At 53.0% G+C, this 22,501-nt stretch overlaps 1 protein-coding gene across 16 annotated transcripts in view; it reads left to right on the top strand.

Moving 5' to 3' along the window:
- PDE4DIP (phosphodiesterase 4D interacting protein) overlaps positions 1 to 17,429 on the top strand; it is a 190,042-nt gene extending 172,613 nt beyond the window's left edge. For 4 of the 16 annotated variants that reach the window (XM_081120339.1, XM_081120340.1, XM_081120337.1 and 1 more), the window contains 15 exons: positions 274 to 426; positions 2,362 to 2,526; positions 5,774 to 6,025; positions 6,553 to 6,684; positions 7,360 to 7,479; positions 7,949 to 8,138; positions 8,638 to 8,762; positions 9,972 to 10,211; positions 10,980 to 11,093; positions 11,640 to 11,866; positions 13,152 to 13,280; positions 14,327 to 14,465; positions 14,765 to 14,811; positions 15,667 to 15,718; positions 16,380 to 17,429. In XM_081120339.1, the coding sequence (XP_080976465.1) occupies positions 274 to 426; positions 2,362 to 2,526; positions 5,774 to 6,025; positions 6,553 to 6,684; positions 7,360 to 7,479; positions 7,949 to 8,138; positions 8,638 to 8,762; positions 9,972 to 10,211; positions 10,980 to 11,093; positions 11,640 to 11,866; positions 13,152 to 13,280; positions 14,327 to 14,465; positions 14,765 to 14,811; positions 15,667 to 15,718; positions 16,380 to 16,525 (2,231 nt within the window). In that variant the 3' untranslated portion in view covers positions 16,526 to 17,429. The remainder of the gene's footprint in view (positions 1 to 273; positions 427 to 2,361; positions 2,527 to 5,773; positions 6,026 to 6,552; positions 6,685 to 7,359; positions 7,480 to 7,948; positions 8,139 to 8,637; positions 8,763 to 9,971; positions 10,212 to 10,979; positions 11,094 to 11,639; positions 11,867 to 13,151; positions 13,281 to 14,326; positions 14,466 to 14,764; positions 14,812 to 15,666; positions 15,719 to 16,379) is intronic. The other 12 variants (XM_081120345.1, XM_081120344.1, XM_081120351.1 and 9 more) reach the window with 6 other exon arrangements.
- The last annotated feature ends 5,072 nt before the right edge of the window (positions 17,430 to 22,501 follow it).

Raw genomic sequence — 22,501 nt, 5'->3', positions numbered from 1 at the left:
GCGTCTCCTGAGCAGCATCCCACAGATGCTGCCCGTCTTGCCTGGTATTATCAGAGGCACCATTTTCATGGTTTCAGGGCCCCGAGCCCCCCATGTCACCTCTCAGGTGGCTGTGTCACTAAAGGAGCATCTTTGCGTAAGGAAATGAGCCCTGCTCACGGTGCTTGTGCTTGGCTCTTTCCCTGAAAGCAGGGCTCTGCCCGGGTACCCTTGGTACAGGTTCCAGTTCTCTGTAGAACATCAAACATTTTCTTTCATTCATGGGTTTTGTAGATTCCATCCATCACTCAAGCCATCCTGCTGTACTGTCTTCTCAACCATCGTCATCCACTGCACCTCGGGGGGTAAAGGCCGAGCCCAGCAGCAACCCCAGCAGCTTGCCTGCTCCCCAGAACCCCCCCCAGGAGGCCATCCAGGCCCATCCAGGTATGCAGCGGGCAGCGGGCAGGGGCCGTCTCCTCTCCCCAGCTGTCCGACTTTTCTTCAGAGACAGATGTTTCCACAGATGTTAGGGGCTTATTTGCATCAAATCCTAGACAAAATCAAGACACCATCCTAATTCGCTAATTGTGCCTGACTTTTCTTTGTTTGAAAGATAAGTGATCCTCAACAGACTTTGAGCTGCGTGCTAATTCTGACCAGTAGTTAGCTAGTCATTTTTAAACAAACATTTCATTTCTTTTTTTCATTTCACCCTCGGGAGCAAAGAGGCAAAATGTTTCTCCCAGGATTATAGTAGCCAAAGAACAAAGAAATTCACGTCCACTGCTGCCCCATACATGTTACCCGTTTTACCTGCTCCCAGCCTCTGCAGTGGGTGGGGCCGCTCACTTCCTAGCTGGGGAGGCCTCAGTACTCTCAGACAAGATTCTGTCCATATTATGTCATCATTCAGGGTTTATGAATGGGTTGGAAGTCCTTGATATGTACATGGTGTGCATCCTGGGGCCAGTTGGAGGGGTATGTTTCATTTCCTTGCCTCGGTGTAGTGGCCATGGGTGCTCTTTTTAATCATAGGCCTGCACCAGCCAGGGCAGGGGAAGGGTAAACCTAGTCTTGCCTTCCCCTCTCCCTACCTCACCCCTCACTGGTTGCTGTGATGGGGGTCAGATTTGTGTAGAGGTGACCCCAGAAAGCATAGTGCTTCCTTCTGTCACCCCCCCATCTCTTCTGAGGACAAGTCAGCCAAAATCTTGACGAGGCAGGTGTGTCTGAGTCTTCCTGAGCCTGGGCTCACATTTCTTGGCCATAGTGAGCAGCAGCTGGACCAGGGACTCATGGGGAAAAGCTGCTCACCTAGTGCTGTAGACAGCTGTGTAAATGCTTCAGGGTCAAACAGAGCAGAAAGCCAGGGTTTTAAAATCAAAAGGCCTCCCCGGAGGATACCTGGGCAGTGTCACTTGGCAGTTCAGGCATCTCGCAGTACTGCTCTGATTCAGGGTCAGCATCCTGGGGCAATGGGTGTGATGTAGAATGTCAGCATCTCTTCCACGAGAGACCTTCTCCACGGGGCAGTCTTGGTTTCTGCTCCCTCCATGAACCACCTGCCCTCTACCTGTTTTTAGGAAAGGAGACAGACTCAAGCATCAGGGCTCCTGCAGACCTGTCTGTAGATGAGCAGCATAGTGACCACCTGTGAAGATTTGTTCACATGCAAGTTTCCAAGCTCCATTCCCAGTTTCAGTAGGTTGGCATTAGGGCCCGAGGAGTCTGTGTATATTAAGAATTTTTCCCAAGTGATGCGAATGCCCAGACAGGTTTGTAAGCCACTGTGTCGAAGTCACTTCCTGGAGGCCTCTGTTTTTCATTTGGTGAATGAACTCATTGATGTGGGATTCTGAAATCTGTTTCCATCAGAGTCTTGACTTACATGCATTAATAATGCAAATTTCCCCACAGTCCTACTCCACTCCTGCACTCCTCAAGATGAGCCCTAATGCTTTCAGAAAAAGGAGTTCCTAGTCACAGGGGAAGGACTGGCAGCTGCTGGAGCACCTCCCCAGGGGGCCTGGAAAGCATTCAGACCCACACTCCTGGCCTGCCGGGGCCCTGGATTACTGGGATGGGGCTGTGGCTGCCTGGCTCGTGGCAATGCCATGTTGCCTTCTATAGGCAGTTGTTTCCAAGATGAGCATAGACTAACTGTCTGCAGGGTAGCCCTGGAAGGGAGGAAAGTCAGCCAGGCCAGCCTCTTGGGGAGCAGTGCTCACCCTTGGCCCTGGCCATGATCACTCTTAGCATCCCAGGCAGCCACTCACCAAGGAGACACCTGGTCAGGGAACAGCTTCACCTTCTCAATCTTTCACTCATTCCTTTCTGTCTAATGATGTCTCTGCTTTCTCCCTAACTTTCTGTTTCTAGGCCTTCATTTTCCCTCCATACCTACACTGGTTAGCCTCCCCCAGGCACCGCTGCTCTCAGCTCCACCCAGCTTCCTGCCTTTCCGCTCCACTGGCCCTCCCCTCCTCGGCTCCTTGGCCGAGGCTCAGCAGGAGCTGCAGATGCTGCAGAAGCAGCTGGGAGAAAGTGAGCACTTCTCTGCGTTTGTGTGCTTGCGAGTGGCAGCCCCACCCCCATGTGGCTCTGCATGGCTTTGGTTTGATGGCAGAGTTTTTATGAAAAGCCTAGGGGCGCACATTACCAGCGGACGAGGGCGGGATAACTGCTTGCTTTTTTTTTTTTTTTTTTCCTGAAATGTATTTATTGTCATCTTTCTGGTGTGTGTGTCCCTCTGTTCCCAGGCTTCTAGCTCACCAGGCCCCAGACCTGGTGCTCCCCACTGCTGACTGTGTGGAACACCACCAGGTGTGCAGAAAGCTGGGCGTGCTGGCAACACACCTGCTGTCAGGGCTTGGGAGAGAGCGCCCCCTTGTGCCCTTCCTGTGCAGGGTGCAGGGCCCCTGACGAAGATGGCCACATTCAGGGGAATCCTTTCTGTGCCCTCCTGCTGTGAAATGCTTTTTTAGTCAGCTCAGATCCTGACACCCTCAGGTGGAGGCCAAAAGGGGTGATGGTAGTGGGACTCAGAAGGGGGTGGAAGCCCCTCTTCCTATTGCACAGGGTTCATTTCTGCCCCTGGACAGGGGACACTTGGGCAGCTAGACCCAGAAGCCCAGGCCCTGATGTCTGTTGTGGATTCAGTCCTCTGACTCACAGAATTCCTAGACTGTGTACACCTTTTAGAAAAGGCGTTGATGTATATATGCGTTAGGTGCCTCGTCATTAAAATTTTTGTGTGATTACTTATAGCTTAGAAAAAATAAGAAAAGAGCCTCACATGATGAATTTGCTTTCTAGTAGTCCTAAAAACAACTAGAAAGCAGTTTGAAATTACCTTAAAATAACACAAAGGAAGTCCAGTGACCCGAGACCACAGCCAAGAGTGTGTACACCTGAAGCCTCCAGAGCCGTTTGGACCAGCTTGTTTCTTTTGTCTGCCCTGAAAATGGATGCACTTCCCCCTCCCTCTTTGACTTCCAGAACCAGGTAGACTAAGAGCATTTTTAGGAGAGTCTGTACATCTTCCCTCCTGCGGTCAGTGGAGCCTAAGAGGCTGCCCTCTGCTTATCAGCTCACACAGGTCCAGCAATCCAGGCTTACCTGGCAACATGAACCGAACCGATCATACCTGAGCCTCAGGCTGTGAGCACAGCTTGCGTGATAGGGAGAGCCAGAAAGGGGAACTGAGGCTCATGGAAGTTACTAGGTAAAGGTCACTAGTGAGCGGGAGAGATGGGCCTGCCTGGATCTGGGTCTTCCGCTCCCAGTTCCATGTTTCCATTATACCTTTTCTGCTTAGGATGGTTTTGTTATTCTCCTGCTCAGATCATGGGCTGAGCTCAGCTGAACAAATTCTGGAGGCCCCTTGCAACAATCCCTCCCCCCTCCCTCTCTCTCTCCCCTCACCCCTCTCTCTGTGTCTCTCAGAGATCAGTGGGAAGTGCTGGTGTGTCTGACCTAGAATGTATTTCTGTGGCAGTTCTGGAACCAACAGTTGATGAAAACAAACCTGCCCCATGCCAACATGGCACGTGTTATCGAGCTTACTTTTCCGTTTCCACTGTTGTCGATTTACCTTTGTCCAAGGGAAACGCAGGAGAACACTGCATAAAAAGGGGTCTGGTGAGGTTGGTTGAAATCATATCTAGTCTGGGGCATTGACCAGAGTTGGGGTGGTCCCAGCGTTGGTGAGGAAGACTGTAGCCCTTTCTTTGCCCTCCTGAGGCTCAGTCTTCTCCGAAGGACCGTCACTTACCAGCGTCTCTTGTTTGCTTTGAACCAAGCTTTCGTGTGGACAGCAGTGCATGGCGGCTTCGCAGGTCACTGTGGAGCTAAAATCTTGTGCAAGAGTCTGTCGGGTGTCCTTGCATGTTTGGGGGGCATGTGCTCTGTGTTGTGGGGCCAGGGAGACGGGAAAATGAGAGCACTGATTACTGGTGCTTATGGATTTGGAACCTAGTATAACTTCGGTGAAACAGTAAGCTGGCTCTCAACAACCACTGATTTCCCCCTTTGCCTTGTGTTGGGTGGGTTGAAGGAAATCCCATCTTTATTAAATCCCAAGTAAAACGTAGAGGCTTACATTTTTCACCCTCTTCTTTAACTCCCAGTCATCCTAATGGATATCTGTATTTTAAAACTGGGGAGGGAGAGACCCATGGCAGCATTTCCCAAGTGTTGCTGTCTGTTAGAACCACCTGGGATGATTGAGAAACATCCAGTGCCCAGGCTGTACCCCATACCAATTAGGGCAACATCTCTGGGGGTCCAGGCATCAGTATATATGTTTTTTACATTGTTCCAAGTGTATCCAGTATGTAGCCAAATCTGAGAACCAGTTACAGATGGAGATAAAAATTGGCAATAAGTACTCAGAGGAGCCTGGCTCTGCAGGAGGAAATGTGACCTCACTTCTGTTTGCTTGGGTGGAACTACCTGCTTGCTCTGCTGCTCATCCTTATAGTCCCTGCAAGAGAGCAGCTATGTGACTATGGCCATCCTAAACTACAGCCCTGTCCGCCTCTCTCTGTCTGTCCCCAAGCTGGGCTGCTTTTTGCACAGAAGCAGCGATGATGGTGCTCAAGGGAAGGCCCGTGATTTCGTAAGATCTATGAAGGCTTCAGCCCGTGAAAGGAGAGGCCCTCCCCCACTCCCTCCGTGCAAGTCTTCAGGGGTTCTTTAGACAGGAGTGGCGAATCATGTTGGGTGAGGTCCCAGTCGCCCCTCGCCTGCCATCGAGCCTCCCGCAGCCTAAACAAGGAGTTCTTCGGTCTGGAGGAGCTGGGGTCACCATGTCTATCTAGTTGGATTTCATGTTCCCTTTGTCCTCTGACAGCCCCGAAGGGAAAGGAAAAACGGACTGCTCAGCTTCTGGGGAAGGCAAGGACTCACAGGCCAACAAAATAGTCCTGGTCACAGGTGTGCTCAGTGCTGTACCCATCACACCCTTGACCCCTGACTCGGGAGTGAGTTCTACTCCTGGAACCTCCCTAGACTCTACCATAGGAGTTATAGCAGGAGCCAGGAGTGGGCCCACTGGGCTTCTCTTTTGTGCACAGTGGTGACTTTCAGATACTTTATCAGTCCCCTGCCTCTTGGTGTCTCATGGTGGCAAATACACGGCCTTTAGTGTATGTCTCCATCTCCTTGGTATTCCGCAGTGGCTGGGATCTCTGAAATCCCACATGTACCCGCCAGTGTCTGTTCTTAGCAGTCACACACTTCCTCACTGATTCTTTTCCTCTGTTTCTCACTCGTGTTTCTTTCTGCCCAGGTGTCAACAGCGTCCATCCCACCCCCCCGGCTACATTGCGGGGCAGCCACTTGGAAGCCAGCTCTTCCCACTACCTCAACCCTGCCCAGCCCCTCTCTCCTCCGAGGGGCACCCTAGAGCTGGGCAGAATCCTGGAGCCTAGGTACCTGGGCAGCAGCGGCCAGTGGGATATGATGAGGCCCCAGAAAGGGAGCACATCTGGGGACCTGTCCTCAGGCTCCTCTGTGTGCCAGCTGAACTCCAAACCCACAGGCAAGTGAAATGAAACCTGATTTAGAGTCTGTGCCTTTCCTCCCTGGGTGAGGCTTTCTCATTTCTCTGGTCCCTGGGGATAAAGTGAAAGGGCACCGGCACTCCCAGACATGCTTCCCTCATCCAGGAATTGCTACAGAAGGGGTGGCCGTTTCTACCCAGCTCCCCACCCCATAAAGAGATCCTGTGTACGAAACCCAGTTCAGACTTTGCCTCTACTCCTGGCTCTCCTCGTCAGGGCCAGGACATTGCACCCAGTGGACAGGTTAGCTATACAGGTGACGCTGGGGCGCAGCTCTGTTCCAACAGTGAGACGATTGTCATTTGCAGAAAAAGACTGAGCCCGAAGCAGAATGGCTCAGGTGATGCGGGCGCTGCAGGCACGGCCGGCTGTCGTTAGCACCCCTCCCACCTCTGCACCTGTTACCCTCTCCCTGGGGGTGGGCCCTTCCTCCTCTCCCATCGCCTTCAGATAGGTGTGGCCCCACCCGTGACCAGGATCCCGGCTCCCTCCTCTCTCCTTGCAGGGGCCGACCTGCTGGAGGAGCACCTTGGTGAGATCCGGAACCTGCGCCAGCGCCTGGAGGAGTCCATCTGCATTAACGACCGCCTGCGGGAGCAGCTGGAGCACCGGCTCAGCTCCACGGCCCGCGGCAGCGGTAGGCCGGCCACGGGCTTCCCTGTCTGATCGTGGGTCGGAGCTTCTGGAGGGAGGGCCCTCGGGCACAGCTTCTGGGTTTTCAAAGCACCACGGTCGGCTTTGCTCTGGTTGCTCCCTGCAGACAGTCCAGCAAGGCAGCTGGGCAAGTACCATTGCCCTTACTGTGTGGATGGGGGTAGGGGAGCTCAGAGAGGAACCTTCCTTCTGGCAGAACCAACCAGGTCTGTCCCCAGAGCCGGGCTTCTCACCCATCCTTAACCTGCTCACATACTTCCTGCTGACTCCTCTGCGCCCCTGTCGTGTGGTTGGCAGGTGGTAGAGCCAGGTCTCGGGGCCCTCCCCAGCCACCTACCCAGTGGTGGTTCCCCCTCCTGTCCCCCCAGGCTGCTGTTGCTGGGAGGCCATCCCTCCCACACACCCTGTCCTGCCCACAGTGCAGCAGCAGCTGTTTAGGGGAGTGAACCTCCCTAAGGACCACATCGAGGGCAGGAAATGATGCAGCCGAGAACCCACCAAGAGGAAGACGGGTGTGAAACCAGGCCTAGGCCCACCAGGCTCGCGTCCTCGTGGTTTTCTGCCGGGTGGGGCAGTATCTTTGGAGATACAGAAGTGGCAACTTTGAAGGCATCTGTTTCCCAAATGCGTAACTGGCCTGCTTGCACTTTCTGGACAGGCTCCACCTCTACCTTCTGCAGCCAGGGCCTGGAGTCCACACCTCAGCTCTACAATGAGAACAGAGCCCTTCGAGAAGAAAACCGCAGCCTCCAGGCTCAGCTGAGTCATGTTTCCAGAGGTGGGTGTCAAAAGCCACAAGCTGTGGTCACTCTCGGTCCCCTTTCTTCCCTTGCCACACCAGTCGCCTGCCCATTGGAGAAGCAAAGAGGAGGTGGAAAGAGCAGCTACCCAGGCCCACTCACCCAGACTCCCATGGCCGTTCTCAGCCTGGACTGGCTGCTCCTGAGAGGTGCCCACTGTGTGCCCTCAGACTCCCAGGCTCCAGGGGCAGGCAGCTCTAGGAAATCCACCCCTTCCATGCAAACCTGCCTGCAGATATGTAGCCATTGGCTGTCAGAGTATATATTGGGTGTCTGGTCTACCTCCCCCCAGCTCACAGCTGATTTTGAACCAGAAAAGGAAGGAACCTGAGTGCTTGTAAACACTCTCAAGTCTCTCCAGATGTTCCTGCAGCTCTGTGTTCTTCGGCTCATCTTCCTGCTGGCCTTTGCCCCCCACTCTAAATGCTCCTGCATTCTGCCCACCAGAGCACTCCCAGGAAACAGAGCGCCTGAAGGAGGCCCTGCTGACCTCGCGGTCCCGGCTTCAGGAGCTGGAGGTGGAGCTGGAGCACCAGAAGGTGGACCGGCAGCAGCTTCTGGAAGACTTGAAGGAGAAGCAGCAGGAGATCTTGCAATTCCAGGAGGAGCGACTCTCCCTCCAGGAGAAAGACTCCAGGTTCGGGGGAGCCCACTGGTAGGGAAGGTGGCCCCAGTTTCACATGTACAAGAAGGGATTGCAAGATAGTAAATGGCCTCTTTTTGAAACCTCAGTTTCCCCTTTGCTATTCCTGATTTATGGGTGACTTTGCACAGAAGGAAGGACTTCTCTGGGATGCCTCTGTCACTCCAAATTTGAGAGGGCAGAACTTCAGCCATGATGCTCGTCCCCAGCATAGATTCTCTAACTGCCTGGCTGCATGAGAAGAGCACTCACTCCAGGGCAGTAGGAGCACTGTGCCGGTGTGTCCCAGCTGCTGTAGCTAATGACACGACTCCAAGCACAGTCACTTTCCCTCTCCAGCCTGTCTTCACATCTGTAAAATCAAAGCCATGGTCTCCGTGACCCCTGGGTTCACAGCTAGGGCTGAACTCTCTGATGCAAAGGCTGGCGCCCAGTGTATTGCCCTGCTGCAGCCAGGTGCTGCCAGCTCAGCAGGCCTTGCGTCTCCCCCCAGGCTGCGGCACAAGCTGGCCCTCCTGCAGCAGCAGTGTGAGGAGAAGCAGCAGCTCTTCCAGACCCTGCAGTCGGAGCTGCAGATCTACGAGGCCCTTTATGGCAATTCCAAGAAGGGGCTGAAAGGTGTGTGTTCTCCCCGACTCCCCTGCCCCGTGGCTTCCTATCCTTGTTAGAATCCCAGTGAGGTCTTCTTTAGCTCAGGAGTTTAGAGAGCTTGGGAAGCTACACAATTCTGTCTCAGAAAACCACCAACCAGGCCTGGGGCTGCCAATCAAAAGAGAGGGGTGACAACAGCAAGATGGAGCCTAGACATCCTCAAAAATGGGCCACAAGGGTCAAACTTCACCCACCATGTAGGCCAGAAACAAGTTCATCAAGGCCCAGATTATACAATGACATTGTTTAAATATGAAGAACTGTCCTGATGGTGTCAGCATCTGAAAAAGGCCTTGAATATTATGACTAATACATACCGACCACCCACGTAGCCCATGTAGCAGGCAGCCTGCTCCCACTCTGACCCCTTCCCCAGTGAGAAAATGAAAAGCTATGGAAATTGTTTTATGGAAATACCACTAACAGGACCTAAATTTCAAGGCTGGATTTAAACTTTACACTCTTATTGAAGACGTTTGCCGCCTATTGAAATAATGATTTTGAAAAGTCCTGAGCTTGATTAAAAATATCGGTGATAGAAACACAGGTTGTGGAGCCTGGGTCTGTAGCCATTTGTGGGCTTGAGATCGAGGGAGGGAGGTAGATGCTCGTTTTCACGAGGAAGTTGTAGGCCAAGGTTTCTAGAAGGGCCACCTCAGCCTGAGACCACAGCGATGTGAGTGTGGTGTCCCTATGGTGAGACCATGTCAGAAATATGGTTAGATCGTGGCACCACCTTGTAAAAGGGACATTGACAAACTCAGGAACATAATGAAGACATGGACTCCTAAGGGGGTGGGGGTGGTCATCAATTCTCCTCCTCCCCCAGCGCCTGCCCCTCTTTAGTTCTGTGCTGACCTCCTGTCTTAGAAGACCCTGCTCACTAGCCAGCAGGACTAAAGTCAATATGGAGATGAGATAACAGGCTTGACTTCATCTGCCTGTCAAATGCCCTGTAGGTGCATGTGGGTAATTTGAGCTTCAGTGAAATCCCAGACTTGGATGTGTGCCTGACTCCACACGGGAAAAGTGACATTTCCATCACAGATGTGTGGCCTGGGACTCTGAGAGGACAGCAGAGCCCTTGGCAGAAAGGAATGTTACGGAGGAGTGTTCTGACAAATGCTGAGAAATGCTTGGATCGAGGCTACCAACCCGTCCTGTCTCTTCTTTCAGCTTACGCCTGGGATGCTTGCCACCAGGTCACTTTGAGCAGTGACTTGAGCCATCTGGTGGCAGAGATCCGAGCCCTGAGAGGCCAGCTAGAGCAGAGCATTCAGGTGAACAACAGTCTGCGACTGCAGCTGGAGCAGCAGCTGGATGGTGGCACCAGCAGAGCCAGCCTCGGCGCCTCCTCTGCCAGCCAGGAGTCCCCGGCCAACAGGGACCCTGCAGACAAGCAGCCACTCTTCCAAGGTAGGAGGAAAGGGCAGCAGGCAGCCCTTAGCCAGCGGGGAGGCCTGTAGGACGCCTTGCCCTACGCGGGCTGCCATGATGGTTGTCTCCTCCCTCTAACCAGGCTTTCCCCTTTCTTGCTGCCTCCCCAGCACCAGCCAGGACTCAGCCCCACTGGCTCAGCCACTGCACCTCCGGTCCCCCCAGAGGCTGAGTGGGGAGCAGGCCCTAGGCCACCCTGGCCTGAGCAGGCTGGTTTCTGTCTGTGATACTTTCCAGTTCCTGCCCTGTAGGCTTGCTGCCTGGTCTCCCACTGGGCTCCTGCCAAGGCTCCTGTCTCCTATTCTCATACTATTATGTTTTTTCCAGTCCTGACTCATCACAATGGTGATTAGAATGCTGAGTTTAGTTGCCCATATGTCTATTCATTCCTTGATTCAATATTTTTAACATACATGCTACCTATATTTATGTATATTTTTACTTAGTTACAAAGCATAGTATTAGACACTACATACAAAATTGTAATTAAAACTGGGGTTAGAAAAATATACCTAATAATTTCTTAAGCTAGACCTTGCTTTCTCATGGAACACCCTTCAGTTTTAGGAACATCTTGTTCCAAACCAAGTGGTTGGTTTGCTCTTGTTTCGCTGGTGGCACGTGGGTGATGACTATGTAAGAGGCGAGTCAGGCCGCCTCGGATCTCCAGCGAAGTGGCGGCTGGGTGTGCGCTTGGTGAGCAGTGTGTCTGGGTTCCTGAAAACCCTGCTTGTCTTCACTCCCCAGATCCCGCTGCCTCCCCTCCAGTCCGGGATGTCGGCATGAATCCGGCGCTGGGCTTCCCCGGCTCTTCCTCCGCGGCTCCCGGCTCAGACTCGGGCATCTTCAGTAGCACAAATGGTAAATATGCAACTAGAGGACTCAGGAACTGGCGATGGACAGTTACTACTGCAAGTAACCGTTGGTCTTCTACACGCGTTGTCTGAATTTAGGGAGTTTTCTCTGCGTGTCCCAAGGCCTTTAGCCCCACTCATGAGCCGCCTTTCCTGTCATCACACTTTGTCCTGTGGTTTTCCTTCTGCTCTGCTCTTGTTTCATGCACTGTAGTCGGGCCCTTCCTGAAAGTGCTTTCTAGTCCAGCCTGATCTCCTGCTCTGTGTCTCATCCCAGAAATTTCAGTCTTTTAATTTTTAATAATATTTGTCATGACTATTTTGTTTGTAAAAAGCACAGAATGTGCCTCCTGGCAATTTTGTCATTGTGAGATGATGTAAGAAAGATGATAAACCCAGAACATCTGGACCTCGCACCACGCTCATGCTGTTCCACGCCTGCCTTCCCTGTTCCTGGTGCCCCGCAGTGTTTGATGTACCTTTAGGATGGAGGTGAACTGGAAACGTGATTATAAGTAACACTGGGGCTTTTTGCTGTGGTTTGGTTTTGCAGAGCTGGGTTTTGATGCTTCCCCAGTGATGAAGACCCCTCCCAAGCTGGAGGGCGATGCTGCCGACGGCTCCTTTGCCCATAGGCACGGCCGCCACGTCGTGGGCCACATCGATGACTACAGCGCCCTCAGGCAGCAGATCGGAGAAGGCAAGCTGCTGGTCAGGAAGATTGCGTCTGCTGTGAGATCCGCCTGCAGCTGCCCCGGCCTCGAAGCTCAGGGCGCAGAGGTAGGCACACCACAGCCCCTCGGTGCCCCTTCCTCGTGCCCTTCCTCTCATTTTAGCTCCCTCTCCCAGTGCTTTTTCATGCTCTCCACCTCCCAACAGCTGAAGATGCATCTTACATTTATGCCCAGCCAGGCCCGGCTTCTCCATCTCCTGTTTTCACTGTAGACTCTGCTCTGCTCCCCATGTAGCTGGCTTGATATTTCCCCTCAGGACCCCAGAGGAGCCCACCCAGCCTCACCCTCCTCATCAGCAGAGCGCTTGTTAGGTGTGGACATCCATGTGTTGCTGTGCTGAGCACCCATTGGTAGCTTATTCTCTGGTCCAGTCCCATTGGCACATGGCCATCCATGGTGACAATAAAACCACTTACCCGGATGGCCAGACATTGAGAATTCACACTAGAGAGGGAGGCACACATCAAAGTCAATAAGTACAACAAGGGGTGCCTGGCACAGTGCTGGACGCCGCCCTCCGGGTGTGAGGGCCGTTATCCCAGGCAAGTAGCAGGCTCCTAGAGGGACGCCACGGGGGCGGTGCAGGTTCCCCGGGTGCAGGAGGCCATTCCAGGCGAGGAGAGCAGCCCCTCAGGCCCTGGTGCTACGCATGGTCCAGCCCAGGTGAGGCGTAAGGTGTGACTTAGGGAAGGCAGAGGGTGTCAGTGCAAAAATTAGGGACTGCACCCTGGCCAGTGTGGCTCAGTGGTTAGAGTGTCAGCCTGGGCACTGAAGGTCACGGGTTCGATTCCCACTCAAGGGCCTGTGTCTGGGATGCAGGTTTGAGAGAGAGAGGAAAGGAGAGTAAGAGTGAAACGTTGATTTGGCGTTTCACTCATTCACTGGTTACTTTCTTTTCTAGTCACCATTTATCCCCTCTGTGCCCCCTTCCACCTCCACCCCCCTCCACGCTCACACACCTGTCATCAGCACATGGGGGATTTTTTTCCTGCTTCCAGGGGGGCAAAGGGGGCTCAGAGTATCTGTCTCGCACCTGCTCTTCCTTAGGTACCTTTAATTCAAATTAATCAATATGCCATCATGACTCCCGAGCCTGGAGCAGGCCTGGAAGTAAAGAGAATGTGGGGGGAGCCGGAATCAGATGAATCCTTGCAGGTGGGAGGTCACTGCTGAGGTCGGAGCCGCTGGGCTTCCAGGTCAGGGTTTCCCAGGTGCAGGCAGGCCCATGAAGCTTAATATGGATGATGACAGCGAATGGGGCCCGCTGTGCTTTGGGGGAAAGTGACCTCTCAGCCCCAGTGACGCCCACCGCTCCCTCCCTCTTCTCCCAGGTGCTGGGCGGCAGCCCTGTCCAGGAGCTTCAGAGCAGCGCCAGCGCCCTGCGCCACGTGCTGGAGGAGTCGGCCTCCCTCCTCACCATGTTCTGGCGGGCGGCCTTGCCGAGCCCTCATGGCAAAGCGGTAAGAGGACCAGCATCCTTTACCGGTTCTGCCCCCTAATCACCTTGCCGCCTCCCCAGTCCCTCCAATCCTGACATCAGGAGCCCAGTGGTAAGGTAGACAGACCAGACCTTAGAGGTGTGTCCCTGGGGGGACCTCTCATCTGTGGTGGCTGCTTTATGTGCAGTTCTAACCACATCCCTTCTCCTCCCAGCCCCAACCCCGGGATAAGAGATCAGAGAGGAAAAGAAAGGGTATAGAGAAGGGAGAGACATGAGAACCCTGGTAGCCTGTAAATGTTCAGTTTCTTTAACTTTCCCAAGTTGGGCTGAGCTGAAGTCCAGGGACAGGTTAATGCATCAATACTCCTACCCACCCGCCATCCGCAGAGTACAGCAGGATCCCAGAATGTCACCAGATGCGCAGACACTTGTAACCACCCGCTTGAACCCACCTTAGCACTTAGATCTGCATCTTTGGGTCAGGCCCAGGGAGTGTCTGCCACCCCCGGGTGCTCTCAGACCTCAGGCCTGCTCTCTGGGTGGCAGCACCTTGGATAGGCAGGTTTCAGAATCCTCTCCCAGGCTTTTACCTCCAGATTTATACTGCCAACACCTTAGGGGACCTGACTATGCTAATTCCAAAGGAGGGGGTTTTGCCACCTTGAGACTGGCACAAATACTTACAAAATTGCAGACTCTCAGGACAGCCCTGTCTCCCCAGGCATAATAATCCTATTACCAAGGCTCACTCGTGATGCCGAGTGATATAACTGATGTCGGCACTGAGTTCGAACTCTTGCTCACAGCTGGGAGTTTCCGAGCTGGCCTGGGTCAGGTCCTCTCAGCAGCAGGAGACTAGGCCTGCAATCTGCTCGGGGGCTTCCCGGTGCTCCATGTTCCTACCTAATGGTTCATCCTGGGCTGTCAGTATTGCAGGGTTTTAGAGACCTCCATGGAATCCAGTCAAGAATAGTTGGGAAGATTGTAGAATCCTGTAAGGAGCAACAAGCATGGGGTGCTTTGAGCCTTCTGCCCATTGACAGCCAACCTGTTCCTGTTCCCCAGGGAGAGTCCATGAAAAGGGAGCTTCTGGAGCTTAGAACCCAGCTATCCAGACAGGAGAGCCTCCTGCAGAGCACAGCCGAGCGCCTGAGGACCGCCAACCAGCAGAAGGAGAGCATGGAGCAGTTCATCTTCAGCCAGTGTGGGTGCCGCCCAGCCAGGGAGTGGGACAGGAAGGGGGGGAGGAGGGTGCTTCCAGACTCCCCACCTGTGCTGTGGACCGACAGTGACCAGAGTGGCTGGGGGAGGGGGAGACTGATGTGATGTCCTGAACCTCCTGTGCCATGAGTCATTATGAAAGCAGAGCAACTGTGGGACCTGGGGGACAGCTGGAGACCCTGAGCTGAGCTTGCCAGGAAGACACACTTTAGAACACACACCCAAGGCCAGTGTGGGCCCAGCTGGTAATCTCCGCCTTGTCGGGCTGTTCTGTTGTTTCAGTGACCAGGACACACGATGTTTTGAAGAAGGCAAGGACTAATTTAGAGGTAAGGAAGCCTCTGCACCAGTCAGAGCCAGAGAGCCCACCCCAACACCCATCTCCATCCGTCGTCAGGGTCTGTGGGTGATGCTACCTGCTCGGACCACCCAGGCTTCTGGTCCACTTGTGGGAGCACAGGAAGTCAGCAGGCATCCTCTGGTTTCCAGCCCCCTCGGCCCTCCCACCAGGGGCTCCCTCCCGGCCATCCCGGGTCACTCTCACGTTGGTTCATCTTCTCTCTTTGCTCCAGTTACCTCTCCACATCAGGGCCCGCGGGAGAAATGCAGCTCATTGATTCTGGAGGCCAGAGGCCACGTGGGAGTCGGCCTCTGACTTAGTTTCCAGTAAAAGGGCTCCTGAGGCCGGTTATATGGTCTGGGGTTTTCTGTGTTATTTTATGAAAAAAGTAAAAGCAAGATGCAACCTAATAAATGGATTCCACTGCACACTATTGGGCTGAGGGCAGCAATTTGGTTTTGATATGTCTTTTTCTCTTAAGCAATATCACACAAGAAAATCACTGGGTCTTACTGACCTAAAAAAGAGTGTGATAAATAAAGACTGAGCCCTAAAGGGGAAGATTTGATGTACACAGCAGACATTTTCCCCAGTTACTTAAAACACTAACACATTTCCCAGCAAGTACTTTGAAGAAAAACTTGAGATATTAGAAATGGCTTACAAATCAGAAACTAAGTCTTTAACCTGGACTTGAACACTTCACCGTAAGCAGCCGAGCATATTCCTACACAGTAACCAAGGAGAATGTGGGGACCCTGATTGAACTCTGCACCCCCTCCCCTTTTTTGGCTAATTCCCTTCTGTTTTTCTCTGATGACTCCTCTCCCCTGAGCCTGTTTAGAAGAACAGTTCCAGGATTGCCTCTGTAAAGCCTTACGCCTGCCCCAGCAAAGGTAACCCAATGGCTTTAGCAACCCCTGGCTTCTGCGGTGTGGGAGTTTCCTCTCTACGTCGCCTGGGCCGTTGCAAAGGGCCCGGGCCTGGGTTCTAATGCCAGGCCTGTCACTAACTGTTTGTGTGGCTTTGGCTGGCTCCTTGGCCTCTGAGCCTGCTGCCCCTCATCTGTGAGAGGTGGCACTAACCTAAATGACCCCTGAGGTCCCTGCTGACTTGGCCCCTTTTCTCCTCGTTAAGTAAATGTGGCATAACGGGGACTCCCATGCACAGTGTCCTCTCCTTTTCACAATGGGCCGTTTCTGTGTGTGCATGTGTCATACTGAGCATTTCTCCCGGGAGAGCACAAAGCCGTCGTTTTGCTCCAGAGTGACTGGAGAGTGAGCTGGCCCCCGAGGAGAGGGGGTGGTAGGACCTGGCCACCGCATGTGCAGTGGCTTTGGGCAGGGACATCACCACACGAGGAGGCGGGAAACTTTCCACTAACCTGGTGGCGCCAGTTGCTCCCTGGCCACAGAGCATCCCCGCAGCTCATCCTTTTACCAGGCCCGCCCTTCCTGTGCTCCTGGCTCCTGTCACCACTCAGCTGTCCCTCCAGCCTCCATGGCCACCAGCAGGGCCCGATAACAGGGCCTTACTTGGTTTTGTTTTTGTCGCCAGGTGAAATCCCTAAGGGCTCTGCCGTGCGCTCCAGTCTTGTGACCCTTGCCTTCCAGGAGCCATGCAAGAAGCGCAGCCACCAGCGGTCCTTAAAGCAGCAGGAAGGATGGGCCTGCCCCCCTTTTGTGCAGCCGCCGATCTGCTGAGGAAGGCCCGGCCCGGCCCGGCCCAGCCCGGCCTCCACGTCGCTGGGGTCTAGGAGCCAGAGCCGGGCGTGCGGGGCAGACGGCAGAGGGCCCCTGCTGCGCTCACGGACACTTCAGCCAGGGCCACGCTTTCTCCAAGCAAAAGCACGGTAGTTTGTAGAGGACCTTGGGGCGCCGCCTCCAGCCGCCCAGGGGATGGGAACCAGCAGCAGCACGTGGCTGGCTCGCTTCAGCAGCCATCCTCAGATGGCAGCTCAGGGGAGATGGGGCCCTGCTTCCCACAGGTGGGGCGCGGTCCCAGCACTGGAGCTCCTCAGCAGTCCAAGCACAGGACAGCAGCGGTGCCCTGCCGGACAGGGGGCTCGGCCAACGCCACTCACAGAGCCACCCCTGACTGGGCAGCTCAGCTGGGGCACAGTCAGGCTGGGCATCGCCCACCCAGCAGCACCTGAGTCCTTTGAACCCTCATAGTGAAAGGGGTCACCTCCTGGCTACCATCTCACGCTTAGCCTGGCACCTACTTTATTCTTTTAGGATCTCCAAAGCGTCCCGACCTCACTCTAGATACGCTGTCCCTTTTTAACACCCTAACTTCTCTCCGGGGATTGGGGACTGAAGGCCAGACCAGGCCCATGGGAAGTCTTGTGTAAAGCAAACCAGTGACCCTTTCCAGGTGGCCTGTGGGAGAGATGCCCACATGTGCTAAAACCTAGTCTGTCCTCGCGGTGCTTTAGTGTGTGTGTGTGTGTATAGATGTACAATATATATTTATATATGTTGCTATAGCGATGGGTTGAAGGCTGATGTAACTGGTGGACAGGGTCCGAGAGAGGAAACGAAACTTTTTTTTCTGGTGGTGATTAGAGCAAATGTGCATAAAGAATAAAGAATTTTCCTTCGCCTGCTTTGTCTCCAGCGTCTGCCTCGGTCTCTGGCTGAGTGTGTAAGAGTCTTACAGAGAGTAAGGCTGCCCTTGAGAAGCTCGGTCTCATGCTTGACGTCTGCGTTTAAAAGAAAAGAGTTTTCCTTGCCATTTTGTAAGAATCCGTAGTCTAAAAATATCAAGAGTGGTTCTTAAATTTGGGGTGCCTTAGAGTCAGCTGTAGAGGTTACAGAAGCTACTTCCTGGGCCCCAAACCCAAGAGAGTTAGTTGTGGGGGCCCCAGGATCTGCGTTTTTTTAACATAAACATCCCAGGTGATTCTGAAGCAGGTGGGCTGCAGACCACAGTTCAAGAAACGTTTAAAGCATTGAATCAAAACTATAAAAACATTTATTTTACTTTAATGAATAAAATTTAATTAAAAAGTATATAAGTCATTCCATAAATGTTGACCTAAAGATCTTAACATATTCCTGGGGAAAATCCTCAGTTATGCCCTCTTGCTTTCCAGAATTAAAATAAAGCTGCCACTCCACAATTATTTCCTAGAAACAGTTAAAGAATTAAAACAACAAAAAAGATCCATTAACAGACTCACGCCTGAGCTACAGACAAGCCTGCCTTTTGCAGTAGACGGCGGGGCCCCGGCATCTGTGTTCACACTCAGTTGTTTGAATGATTCTGTGTCTTTGGCTCTCAGGACAGAGGGACTCGCTGGCAGGTTCAGTAAAATGGGTAAAAAGTCAGCAAAACCATTAAGTTAAAGTAGTAAAATTTGAGGACCACTTGCCCTGTGGTTACTGCAGCATCTGGGCAATTCTCCCTTCGCCCCTGTGCCAGGGCCGGCAGGCATGGGTCGTACAATCAGCGATCAGTGGAGAACTCAAGCGTTGCTTCTGAGAAATACATTTATGTATGTAACCTTCATGAAAACAACATAGGACATCATATAAATCTCCGACCTGGTCAGGATCCAGCCACAAATTACTTTTGGGAAAAGTCTTCAAAGCCATCCTTGTGTTTCACCCTTTGAGAAATGTCCAAAAGTAGCCCTGTGCCTTAAAAAATAGTTGCAAAAATACCCCTCCTCTTTTGAGAGGAGGAGTCTCCAACATTTAATTTTTAGTGAATTATAGTCTTTCCATGTGACAGAAACAGAGCCTGCTCTTAAATTCAGGCAGTGTGACCACCATGTCTTCCGATCTGCCGTCATTCAAATAAGAGCCAGGGTGAGCCCTGTGGGGAGAACCGGGTGAGAGCCCAATAGACAAGATGGGAAGGGGAGGGGGAATGGTAGGTACCCGACATAGCGCGTAAACCAGGTGAAAATAGCTCTCGAGCTATCAAGGCGAAATTTATACAGGGTGGTTATTCCCCTCAGGCCTTGCTGCTGCTGGAGTGAGCTAGACCCTTGCGCTGGTTTTCTTTTCTGTCATAACAAGTTACCATCCACTTAGGGGCTTAAAAGGAGACAAATGTGCTATCTTGCAGCTGCCAGGGATCTCAGCAGACTAAAGTCAAGGTGTGCACGGGGCTGCCGCACCGTCTGCGGGTTCTCAGGGATAATCTGGTTCTTTGCATTTTCCAGCCTTTAGAGGCCCCCCCCCCCCATGCTTGGTGGGTGGTCCCTTCCTCCAGCTTCAAAACCAGCAACGGCGGGAAGAGTCCTCACATCGCATCATTCTGACTTCTTCTGCCCCTTCCATTTTCAAGGCGCCCTGTGGTAATGACCTGGCGCCCACCTGGAGGATCCAGGATAATTTCCTCATATTAAGGCCCTTAACGTAAGCACATCTGCAAAGAAACGTCGCTGATGAGAGCCCCTGATCAGCTGCCTCCTGCACGCCCCCTACTGGGGATCGAGCCCCCAACGCGGGCCTGCGCCCTGACCGGGAATCGAACCCTGGCCTCTGGATCATGGGCCAACGCTAAACTACTGAGATGCAGGCCAGGCTCCTTCAGCCTTTTTAAAGAGGGAATCAAATCTTGATAGGTGCTACGACGTGGAGGAACCTTGAAGACACGCGAAGTGAAGGAGAAATCGCAGAAGGGCAGAAGGCAGGCGGGAGGGGATGGTGGGTAACAGACCCGGTGGCGTCCGTGGGTTCGTGGGGCGCGGCGTCGCAGTCGCAGGAGCGGTGCCCTAGAAGGGGTGCTCCGGGAGGGCGAGAGGAGGCGTGGGAGACCAGGGGTTAACCCCAATACCTTGGGGGCAGCGTGCTGATGGCTCTGTGGCAAGGCCCAAGGCACGACCACGGGAATGGGCCTTGCGGTGTGAGAGGAAAGAGTCCGAGGGAGGAGGATAAGGATTTGAGGGGTCACTGCTGGGGGTGGGGTTCCCACAGGGAGCCGAAGTCACAGAACATGGCAACAGGAGCAGGGGCGGGGGGAGACAGACCGAGGCGCTGAGGGTCTTGGTGGCTGAAGGAAAGCACATGGGAGGCCTGAGGGTCAGCACGGGCCACAGCAGGTGGCAGATCCTTCAAGGAGCCGGGCTTCTGGAGGAGGAGGAGGCGGCACGGGTGGGCTGGGGAGCGGGGAGGCCGAGCCTGCCTGCAGGCCACGGCCTACTCGGTGCGGGGAAGTAGCCACCCCTTCCTGCTGCGGGGCCCGGAGGCCGCCTGCACCCGGGCAAAGAGGATTTGGGGAGGTGGTGCTAGGGTGGCGACCGGAGAAAAAACTTGCCGATAGCTCTGGAAATCCAACCCTTTGAAAGTACACAGACTCCGGCCTAGACACGCACACAGGTGCCTTGTTAAATGGGGTGTGGCTGCGCGAACCCCTCAGCGCCCGTGTCCATCTTCTTTAAGCTCCGAGCCCTCCCCCCGAGCTGTGGTTGGGCCCAGGCCCGCCCGCTGTTGACCGCCCGCCCCAGCCTCCCCACAGGAAGGCCTGGCCTGTCTCTAAGCTCCAGGCAAGGGCCTGCCCTTAGAAGGAGACTCTGTGCCCGCGTCCTCCCGTCTCCTCGCCCCGCGGGATGGAGCGCGGGTGTTGGGACAGTTTTGACCGTGTGGGTGACTGAATCCCCTGAGGGACGTCAGGGCCCCTGGACGGTTCGTGGAGCAGAGCCGCCCGCTCACGTCTGGAAAGTGATGCGGAACAGAAGTAAGTTCGCCCTCGTTTGGGTCCTAAATGCCACGCCGCGGGTCCAAGTTCTGCTTCTGAACTTATGCCAATTGCATGCTCATCTTATGCCACTTTCATGGGACGACGTAAACTACCCTTTAGAAACCTAGTGTTCCTGGCCTCAATTAAGATGAATTTGGAAAATGTGGAAAGGGCTGTAAATTTAATTAAGTTCAGTTTTTTCATGAGTTCTTTATTACCCGAGGGACCAGTCAACAAAGCTTAGTAATGAATCCACAAATATTTGAATGGAAAAAAAAAAAGACTGAAAAGTACCATGCCACTCTTTTCTTGTGTTCGAGTCGCATGCCAGCTGCCATCTGTGCCATGCAGCCTTCTGCTTCTGTTTAGGAGAATGGCATTCGAGCATTTCCTTATTTTGGGGTGAATTCCACTGTTTTCATCCTGTTGCAAGCACATGGAGTGACCTGGCCATATAACAACACTGGAGTAAAGACAGTCTCTTCAATAAATGGTGCTGGGAAAATTAGAGGCAGGGCTTTGGAGGTCCCTGGTTTGATTCCCGGTCAGGGCACATGCCCAGGTTGCGAGCTCAATCCCCAGTAGGGGGCGTGCACAAGGCAGCCAATCGAAGTTTCTCTCTCATTGATGTTTCCGTCTCTCTATCACTCTCTTTTCCTTGCTCTCTAAATTAAAAAAAAAAATTATATATATATGTAAAGATGTAGGAGACATCCATGCGAGGCCTGTAGTTCTGGTCCACACCCATCAGGTAGGCCATAGGAACTCTTTTATAACTTAGGTCAGTCAGTTTCTCCACCTGGTTGCCCATCACTCTGTGGACACATGTTCACACCGCCAAGAAAGAGAAACCACCACTAGGGTCATTGGCATGGGTCCCAGGACTGGGGCTGAGACCACCACCCAAGAAGTGGAGGCTATGGGGAATGCGGAGGGTCCCCTCGCTGCACCCTGAGACCTCTAGGGCAAGTTTGCAGGTGTGGGCTCCGCAGTCCCTCCTCTCCTGGTGCTGGGCAGCCAGGCTGAACAGTGGGGAGCGTCACATCTTTTGCCCCTTTGGCTATGTAGCACCTCTGGCTTAAATATGGAGGGCAATGCCTCCTCCCACCTGTGGGACTGCTGTACCCCTCAACCAGCTCTCAGGGGAGGTGGGCACCAGGAGGAGAAGGAAGCAGCCTGGCTGGCTGGCAGCAGCAGACCCTGCTCTGCCCTTAAGCAACAAGTACAGGAGGAGCAATGGGATTGTAGATCCAATTCTGGGTTCCTGTTATGTAAGTTTTTTATATATTTTGGAAATTAACTCTTTTATCAGATGTATCATTGGTGAATATGTTCTCCCATACAGTGTGAGTTCTCTTTTCATTTTGTTGTTTTCGCTGAGCAGCTTTTTAGTTTGATGTTGTCCCGTTTTTTCCTTTGTTTCTCTTGCCCCAAAAGATGTATCAGTGAAAATACTGCTACGTGAGAGGTCTGTGATTTTACTGCCTGTGTTTTCTTCTAGGATTTTTATGGTTTCATGACTTACATTTAAGTCTTTTATCCATTTTGAGTTTATTCTTGTGTCTGGTGTAAGTTGGTCATCTAGTTTCATTTTTTCCATGTACCCATCCAATTTTCCCAAAACCATTTATTGAAGAGACTGTCTTAACTCCATTGTATGCTCTTGCCTCTTTTGTCAAATATTAATTGACCATATTGGTGTGGGTTGATTTCTGCGGTCTCTGTTATATTGGTCTGTATGTCCATATGTGCAGTACCAGGCTGTTTTGATTACAATGGCTTTGTAGTACTTTGTACAATGGCTTTGTAGTATAGTTTGATATCCAGTATTATGATCCCTCCAACTTTATTCTTCTTGCTGTGGCTATTAGGGGTCTGTTTTGGTTCCATATACATTTTTGGAATATTTGTTCTAGATCTGTGAAACATGCTGTTGGTATTTTAATAGGGATTGCGTTGAATTTATAGATTGCTTTGGGTAGTAT

This window comes from Miniopterus schreibersii (assembly GCF_964146895.1).
Source record: "Miniopterus schreibersii genome assembly, chromosome: 19".
Classification (NCBI taxonomy): Eukaryota; Metazoa; Chordata; class Mammalia; order Chiroptera; family Miniopteridae; genus Miniopterus; species Miniopterus schreibersii.
The sequence above is the reverse complement of the archived record's forward strand: the minus strand, read 5'-3'. Positions and strand labels throughout refer to the sequence as shown.